The following is a 9,799-nucleotide window of genomic DNA, read 5'->3' on the forward strand; positions in this document are numbered from 1 at the left end:
GGAGGGAGGGAGGGAGGGAGGGAGGGAGGGAGGGAGGGAGAAGAACAAGACAGAAAGGCAGACAGGCAAACACTTCTTGTTCATATTTGTATCCTAGATGGTTTTTGTTAGTTTCTGTACTGAGTTCTTTCATTCCTCTGTTATTCATTTTTTCAGTGTAAAACAGTGAAATTTACCATGCATGACTGTATATGATAGTCTACTCAATATCATTAATGGAACAGTCTCTGGCTCTTTAAAAAAGTGCCATCTTCATTAGGCATCATGTTCTGAATCTGTTAATTTTTCACATCTAAAGTATTAGCTTTTGGTTTTTTTCATGAGATGGGGGTGGGGTCTCACTCTGTACTAAAGCTAGCCAGTGGGTACCAGGAATCTGCCTGACTGTCTCCCATGTGCTATCACAGCTGTGGGCTTTTAGATGGCTGCTAGAGCTCTGAACTCAGGCCCTAATATTTGCATAGCAAGTACTTTATCTACATATGCACCTCCCAAGCTTCTCCTTACAGCTGAGTTCCTTTGGTATGGGAAAGGTTATAGCACACAGTTTCTCTCTCCCTCCCTCCCTTCCTCTCTCCCTCCCTCCTCCTCCTCCTCCCCTCCAGCACCCCTCCCCCCTCCCTCAGCAGGTTCTTGTTGTGTAGCCCAGCTTGAACTTCTGACTGTAACCTCCTAACTGCTCAGGTTGCAGGTGTTGGTGGCCTGCCTGCCACCTGGACACATGCTGTCTGTCACACGGCATGTGGCTTCTCTCTGTGCTCTTTGCACCTTTCTCTGCTTCTGTCAGCCCTGTGGCTCCCGAGCCTGGGCTCCTTTCCAATGACTTTCTTTCTAAAACTGAGCACCGCTATTGCTGACAGCCTCTGCAGATTAACAACCTCAGTGATTGCTTACAGCTGCTCTCAAGATTAATTTTCATTTTATCTTTCAAAGTTATTTGTATATTTATGTGCAATATTGGTGTTGATGTTTGTGGAGGTCAGAGACATAAGGCCTGCCTGAATCTTGGGTTACAGGGGCTTGCGAGCCACCTAGTGTGGGTGCTAGGAACTGAACTCCATTCTGCAAGAACAGAGCAGTACTTGCTCGCAGTACCAAAGCATTTCTCAGCTCCCAGAGCTGTTTTAAATCAGTGATTACAGTCCTTACATTTTCCTTTCTGATTGGAGGACGATCTGGACAATCGCTGGTCTCATGCCTCAGGAGCCATGAGGCAGAGTTTCTCTCTGAGACGTCGGGGTTGCCAAGTTGGCAGACTAGCCAATGAGGGAGAGCCAAGGAGCTTCCTGTTTCTACCTTTCATCTGACCATTTATTTATTTAAAAGGACTTGTTTGTTTATTTTTATTTTTTCATATTTATTTTATTTATATACGTGTTTTTCCTGCATGTAAAAATGTGCATGTATGCCTGGTACCTGAAAAGGTCAGAAGAGGGTGTTGGGTTGCCTAAACTGGACTTGCCAACAGTTGTGAGATGCCATGTGAGTGCTGGGAACTGAACGTCCCCCTCAAAGGCAGCAAGAGCCCTTTAACCACTGAGCATCTCTGCTGCCCCTGTTCATTTTTATCCTGTGTGTGAGATTGCTTTGACTCCATGTATGTAATGCTCACAGAGCCAGAAGAGGGTGCTTGTTGCCTTGGAATGGGAACTACTGATTAGCCTACTCAGACTAATGCCTGGCTTTTACTATGTGTGCTGGGTATAAATCAGTTCCTCATGCTTGTGTGCCAAGTGAGTACTGAATTGACTGAGGTACCTCCCTAGGGCAAAGCTGTTTCTTTTTAAATTAAAACAATGCTTAAATTCTATACACAAATAATATACACACAAAATAAATAAATAAAATATGGTAAAACATTTTTGAAAAGCTACATTTGTTTGACTCTTTGTGCATGTAGCGGTTTTTCTTTCTGCTGTTTCGACTTACTATGATGGAACTTCACTAGAAGCTGACCACCAGACAGGCCTGGACTCCCAGCCTCTGAAACCATGAGCTAAACAGACATCTTTGCTTTTTAGCTTTTTGGCTTTTTGGGTTTTTTTTTGGTTTTTGTTTTGTTTTGTTTTGTTTTGTTTTGCTTTGTCTTGTCCTGGTTTGTTTTGTTTTGTTTTGTTTTGAGACAGGATTTCTTTGTATAGCTTGGCTGTCCTGGAAGTAGATTTGTGCTGGGATTGAAGGTGTGCGTCTTTGCTTTTTGTAGTACCACCTTCAGATGTCCAAATACAAATGGACTAAATGATATGTGAACAAAAATGTTAGCAATCCAACCTTGATGTCTAGAGATTTGAGTCTTGTCTACAAGTTTATGCTATTAGATGCTCGCGCCGCTCGCCCTTTCTGTGCCTGTGTATATGGTCCAACAGCTGAGCAGTGAACTGAGTCTTCTTTCTGTTTGTAGAAAACCATGAGGGGGCCACCTCAGACCTGGGGATGGCATACAACCGTGCCAGGATTTTGCCACACTCTGATGAGCAACTTGGGAACTCTTTGGCCAGCAAGGTATATGCATCCATGTTCTCCTTCTTGTCCCCTGTGCCTTGCCTGTCGCCCTGTTTCCTAGTGCTGTGCGTGTGGCCAAGGCTGACAAACCCCAGCATCAGCAGTAGGTCATGGAGATGCACTTCTTTCCTCATCGTACCTCTTGATGGTTTGTATCTTTGTTCTTTCCAAGTCCAAGAAAAGTGCTGTTGCAGAGACCCCCTCTGCCATCTTCCACTACTCAGAGAATTTCAGGGATGAGACTGGGGCCTGTGGGAAGACAGATGCTATCTTCAGAGCTGCCACAAAGGACCTCCTTACCCTGATGAAGCTAGATGTAAGTGTGTGGGCTCAGAAAGGGGTGGTGACAACTCCTGATCCCCACACAACCTGCTTCTTTCTTTTTTTTTTTTTTTTTTTTTTAAAGATTTATTTATTTATTATATGTAAGTACACTGTACACTGTAGCTGAAGAGGGCGTCAGATCTTGTTAAGGATGGTTGTAAGCCACCATGTGGGTTGCTGGGATTTGAACTCTGGACCTTCGGAAGAGCAGTCGGGTGCTCTTACCCACTGAGCCATCTCACCAGCCCCAACCTGCTTCTTTCTTTCTCCCATTTTGGGTAGCACATCCTTCTAATGCTTCCTGGGGTATCTGTGACCTGCACTATGGCCCTTTTCTTTATCCAGGCCTGTCAGTAGTGGGGTTCCACATCTATACGTGTAATTTGGCCTAAATCAGTGCATCTGTGGGCTTTTACAATCACCTGGGCACTTGGAACTACATCCTTATATATGTGTTTTGAGTTATTTTTCCTTCCTACCCTCCCTCCAATTCTGTCTGTCTATCTGTCTGTCTCTGTCTCTCTCTTTGTATGTGTGTGTATGTGTAGTTCAGGCTGGGTCCTGTCTCATCTTCTTGAGTGCTATAGCGAACAGGCATGTGCCACCATGCCTGGCCCTCATATTTTTTAACGCATGAAAGTACACAAATATACATGTGTCTTAGTCAGTGTTTTATTGTTATGAAGATATGCCATGACTATGGAAATTCTTTTTTTTTGAAGGGTGGGGGGGTGGGACAGGGTTTCTCTGTGTGGCCCTGGCTGTCCTGAAACTCACTTTGTAGACCAGGCTGGCCTCAAACACAGAAATCTGTCTGCCTCTGCTTCCCAAGTGCTGGGATTAAAGGCGTGGACTATGGAAATTCTTTTTTTTTTTTTCCAATTATTTATTAGGTATTTACTTCATTTACATTTTAAATGTTATCCCCAAAGCCCCCTATACCCCCCCCCCGAAAATTCTTACAAAAGCATTTAATTGAAGCTGACTTATACTCTGAGATTTAGTCCATTATCCTCATGGTGCGAAACATGGCAGTATGCAGGCAGACATGGTGATGGAGAAGGAGCTGAGAGTTCTTCATCCAGATGGGCAGGCAGTAAGAAGACAGAGACCCTGGGTGGGCCTGGCTCCAACATTTGAAATCCTGAAGCCTACCCGCCTTCCCCACCCCTCCTGACACACTTCTGCACGAGGCCACACCTCCTAATCCCTCTCAGGTAGCACCGCTCTCTGATGGCCAAGCTCTCAAGTCTGTGAGCCGTGGGGCCGTTCATATCACCACAGTGTGTAGAGGCTAAGGGACAACTTTGGGTGCCATCCTCAGGAACACATCCACCTCCTCTGAGGCTGGATCTCTCATTGACACGAAGCCTATGGGGTTGGCTGACCAGTGAACCTGAAGGACTCCCTGTCACTGTCTCACTTTCACTGGGATGCTAAGTGTATGCTGCCATGTGTTCAGCCGTTTAAACATGGCTTTTAAGGATCTTTTTTTTTTTTTTTTAAAGATTTATTTATTATACGTAAGTACACTGTAGCTGTCTTCAGACACTCCAGAAGAGGGCATCAGATCTTGTTACAGATGGTTGTGAGCCACTGTGTGGTTGCTGGGATTTGAACTCCGGACCTTCGGAAGAGCAGTCGGGTGCTCTTACCCACTGAGCCATCTCACCAGCCCCGGTCCTTGTGCTTCTAAGGCAGTGTTTTATTGACATAGCCATATTACTAGCCCCATCTCATGCTTTTAAACAATATAAAGACCTTGTGCACAGGCTAAGAAAACACCTGTGTTCACCTTTCTGAGGAACCACAAAACCAGATGTATTAGTTTCTTTTGTTGTGATAAAACATCATGACCAAGACAAGTTATAGAAGGAAGAGTTTATTTGAGGCTTATAATTCCAGAGGGGTAGAAGCCCATCACCATCATAGTGGGAAGCTTAGCAACTATCAGATAAGCAGGATGCTGGAGCAGCCTCTGAGACCTCACATCCTGATCCACAAACAGGAGGAAAAGAGGCATGGTGTGAGTCTTTTGGAATCTCAAAGCCTGCTCCTAGTGACAACCAACCCAACAAAGCTACATCTCTTAATCCTTCCATGCCCAGCTGGAAGCTATGTTTTATGCTTCCTATATATTCAGGTAGTATTTAATTTGTTCTTGGATTTCTGACAGGGTTGAAGACTAGTTACAGTCTCATAGTCAAACTTAAGTTGTTTAATATTGAAGAAGATGATGTTGACTTGAAAGAATGGTTTTCAGATAATAATACAAGTTAAAACCAAAACATAATTCAGTTATAGAATTGTAAGCTCTTCTCGAAAAACCAAAAAAAAAAAAAAAAAAAGAATTGTAAGCTCTTTAAGTTAAGATAAATGTATAGTAATATATATATATATATATATATAATATTATAATTATATATATAGATTAATATATACAAAATTGATGGGCTAGATATTATTATATATCATATTTTATAATTTACCTAATTGTTATGGTTGTGCTCAATTTATATCTGAGAGAAAAGAGGCTTTTTTATTGGCCAAAAAGGGTGAGATGTTGAAGATTGAATTTATGCTTAAATGAGAATTCACATTTTCTCTGTGGTGTTCCTGGCATCAGTTGGTTTTTCTGACTGGTCAGTAAAGAGCCAGCAGCCAATGGCTAGGCAGGGGGCAGAGTGGGACTTTGAGGATTCCCAGAAAGGAAACGCAGAACAGGGAGAAAGAGACTGGCCAGGGCAGGAGGAAGGAAGGGGATGTAAATGTGACAGCTGTGGAAGACAGAGACCCAACCGTGGAAGAATCAGGAAAAGTAGCCCTAGGGGCCACTCCCCTAATTTGGTCTGGGGTAGCAGAGATAAAGTATAGATTTTATAAGGAAATAACTCAAGAATATTGGAGGGGAGTGTGCTAGCCACATGGAGGTTCAGCGGTGACCCAATCATTGAGCTAGTTAAGGCATATTAAAATATAAAGGCAGTGTGTGTGTGTGTGTGTGTGTGTGTGTGTGTGTGTGTGTTTCCCTCCAAGATCCAGAGCATCTGGGACAGATGGCGTAAAGTTTGAGACCACCCACCAGAAGTCAGAGCGGTTTAAAGACTTAATTCTACATATAAGATTCATTATCTTGTGTGTGTGTGTGTGTGTGTGTGTGTGTGTGTGTGTGTGTGTGTGTTTGGGTTTTTGAGACAGGGTTTCTCTGTGTAGTCCTCCCTGGCTGTCCTGGAACTCACTCTGTAGACCAGGCTGGCCTTGAACTCAAGAGATTCCCCTGGTTCTGCCTCCCAAGTGCTGACGTGGGTCGCTACTGCTGGCATCATTTTCATTCAAACCACCATACCAGCACATGGACAGAATGCAAACTCTAAGCAGCCCTCAAGCCCACTGTGCATGTCTCAGGTCAGCCTTCTTCTCCCCAAATAGGCCTGTCTGTACCAGGCTGTACCCCTAGATGCTCTGGTTGATTTCACTTGACCCTATACTAAGTAATTCATGCCAAGTATGCTCTTTGGAGTGATTGTCATATATTCAGCATGTTGATTGACTCGCATAGTGGTCTGTGGTTGGAATTGGGTCTCCATCATCACTGTCCATAGTCCATTCTGTGAGTACATTGACCTTTAGTCTTTCAGTCATCCACATTGCTGGTGGACACATGGACTGCCATCAGTATAGTGATCCAATTGTTTCCAGTCACCATGTGCACCTTGTTCACCCTTGATGAGGACCTGGGCGTGATGCTAGGCCATGGAACACCTCTAGTTTACTCCCTCAGAAACTGGGGAGGACTCAAGGCTTAGTCAGTGCCAGCTGTTAAGGATGTCAAACTTTTCTGGCTCTCTGGCTCTCGCTCTCTCTCTCTCTCTGGGTCCTTCACCATGAGTGTATTATGTGTGTGTGTGTGTGGGGGGGGTTTCCCTTTTTCCTTGTCATTATTAGTTTGAAAGGGGAAGGGGAATAATGACCACATAAACTAGGGAGCACTACTCCTGAGCTGCACTCCAGAGCACTGAGAGCTTTTAAGGAGATTCAGACTCACACTGAGGATTGGGTCTTAGGGAGCCAAACTGGGAGGGAGAGTCCCAAGGGGAGGCAACCCACCTGCTCTTCTGCCTAGCTTGGCCTATACTTGAACAGGGGATGTCCACCTGAGTGAGGGGCCCAAGTTTGGTCATTTTTTTATAGTTCTATAATTTCTACTTTTTAAAAAAGATTTATTTATTATTATATTTAAGCACACTGTAGCTATCTTCAGACACACCAGAGGGCATCAGATCTTATTACAGGTAGTTGTGAGCCACCATGTGGTTGCTGGGATTTGAACTCAGGACCTTCAGAAGAGCAGTTAATGCTCTTACCTGCTGAGCCATCTCACCAGCCCTTCTTCTTCTTTTTTTTTTTTTTTTAAAGATTTATTTATTTATTTATTTAATGTATGTGAGTACACTGCAGCTGTACAGATGGTTGTGAGCCTTCATGTGGTTGTTGGGAATTGAATTTTTAGGACCTCTGCTCACTCTGGTCAACCCACCTCACTCCAGTCAACCCCACTTCCTCAGTCCCTGCTTGCTCTGGCCCAAAGATTTATTTATTTATTATATATAAATACATTGTAGTTGACTTCAGACGCACCAGAAGAGGGTGTGAGATCTCATTATGGGTGGTTGTAAGCCACCTGTGGTTGCTGGGATTTGAACTTGGGACCTTCAGAAGAACAGTCAATGCTCTTACCTGCTGAGCCATCTTGCCAGTCCTAATTTCTACTTATAGAAATCTGCGGGGGCTGGAGAGATGGCTCAGTGGTTAAGAACACTTACTGCTCTTCCAGAGGTCCTGAGTTCAATTCCCAGCAACCACATGGTGTGGCTCACAAACATCTAAAAAATGGGATCTGATGCCCTCTTCTGGTGTGTCTGAAGACAGCTACATTGTTCTCATATAAATAATAAATAAACAAAACTTTAAATAATAAAAGAGAAAAAAATCCACTGGCCAAAATCTTAAAAAAAAATAAGAAAGAAAGAAATCTGCTATCACCATTAAGATGTTTCTAGTTTGGGGCTGGGAAGCCACATCAGTGGGTAAAGTACTTGCTTTCTGTTCAAGCTGGAGGACCTCAGTTGGGATCCCCAACATTGATAATGGGAGTTGTTATCATAGGGTAGGTAGCTGTGTATGCTTGTAACCCCAACCCTAGGGCAGTGTGGGAGCAGGGACAGCTGAAACAGCTCCCTATTTACTGAGAGACCCAGTTTCAAAAAGTAAGGTGGAGGGACTAGAGAGATGGCTTGGCAAATAAGAGCATTTGGTTCTCTTACAGAAGACTGGGGTTCAATTCCTAGTACTTACATGCTGATTTACAACTCTGTACATTAGTTCCAGGATATCTGACACCCTCTTCTGACCTCTTTTGGCACTGTATGCACATGGTACACTTACGTGCATGCAGACAAAACATTCATACACATAAAATAAAAATAAATAATTTTTAAAAATTAATTTATGTGCATTGGTGTATTGCCTGCATATATGTCTGTATGAGGGTGTCAAGTACCCTGAAACTGGAGTTACAGACAGCTGTGAGCTGCCATGTGGGTATTGCAAATTGAACCCAAGTCCTCTGGAAGAGCATCTAGTGCTTTTAACCACCGAGCCATCTCTCCAGCCCCAAAGAATTTCAGACAAGCAAACAAAAAGTTGGATGTGAAGGTAGTTCATGGTTAAAGGCACTTGCCAACAAGCCTGATGACCTGAGTTCGATCCCTGGGACCCACAAGATGGAAGAAGAAAACCAACTTGAATAGGTTGTCCTCTGACCTTCACATATGTAATGTTATACATGTACTGCTGCCTCCCCTGCAGAAAATACATAAATGCAACAAACAGTTGTTTAAAGGAGGAGATTTATAGACATGGCCACCTACTGTCAACCTCTGACCTTCCCATATACAGATACAGGCCCCTGTGAAAACACATGCACATGCACACACACACACACACACACACACACACACACACACACACACGTTACTAGGTATTGCTAAATGCCTTAGAGTTTCCTATTGTCAGTAGTGTTTTCTGTAAGAGGTATACCTCTTGGAGCCATGTGGGTCTTGCTCAGGCCATTCCTGATTCCTGTGTATGACATTGGAATATTCACTGTTGGCATCATGGGAACCCTAAGATGAACCTTGTCTTCTTCCTGCAGCAGACAAGACTGTTTAGCTAGTGTCGGGCTTTCTGGTTATCTCAGTCACTCTGGGAGTGATGGCAACATCCATGCTGAGCAGCTTCTCTCCTTGGTTCCCTTCTGCACTGGATGGTGTTTTGTGTCAACTTGACACAAGCTGGAGTTATCACAGAGAAAGGAGCCTCCCTTGAGGAAATGCCTCCATGAGATCCAACTGTAAGGCATTTGCTCAACTAGGGATCAAGACAGGAGGGCCCAGCCCATCATGGGTGATGCCATCCCTGGGCTGGTAGTCCTGGGTTCTGTAAGAAAGCAAGCTGAGCAAGCCAGGGAAGCAAGCCAGTAAGCAACATCCCTCCATGGCCTCTGCATCAGCTCCTGCCTCCAGGTTCCTTCCCTGTGCAATTTCCAGTCCTGACTTCCTTTGCTGATGAACAGCAATGTGGAATTGTAGGCTGAATAAACCCTTTCCTCCCCAACTTGCTTCTTGGTCATGATGTTTGCGTGGGAGTAGAAACCCTAACTAAGACACCTTTCCTCTCTGAATTTATTTTCATGGCCTCTTTTATTGAGCGAGCTTTCTTTCCTTGAGTTTAGTAAAGGTTCAGAAATGGCTTCTGTTGATTGAGCCACCATGCAGGTGCTTAGAACCAAACCTGGGTCCTCTGCAAGAGCAACAAATGCTCTTTTTTTTTTTAAAAGATTTATTTATTTATTATATGTAAGTACACTGTAGCTGTCTTCAGACACTCCAGAAGAGGGCGTCAGATCTTGTTA

At 43.9% G+C, this 9,799-nt stretch overlaps 1 protein-coding gene across 1 annotated transcript in view; it reads left to right on the forward strand.

Moving 5' to 3' along the window:
- Positions 1-9,799, forward strand: part of Pnpla7 (patatin like phospholipase domain containing 7) — an 82,422-nt gene that overhangs the window by 25,301 nt on the left and 47,322 nt on the right. Inside the window, exons 13-14 of the mRNA XM_029536705.1 lie at positions 2,402-2,502; positions 2,675-2,818. Of these exons, the coding sequence (XP_029392565.1) occupies positions 2,402-2,502; positions 2,675-2,818 (245 nt within the window). The remainder of the gene's footprint in view (positions 1-2,401; positions 2,503-2,674; positions 2,819-9,799) is intronic.

Source organism: Mus pahari, chromosome 3 (assembly GCF_900095145.1).
Source record: "Mus pahari chromosome 3, PAHARI_EIJ_v1.1, whole genome shotgun sequence".
In the NCBI taxonomy this organism is placed as follows: domain Eukaryota; kingdom Metazoa; phylum Chordata; class Mammalia; order Rodentia; family Muridae; genus Mus; species Mus pahari.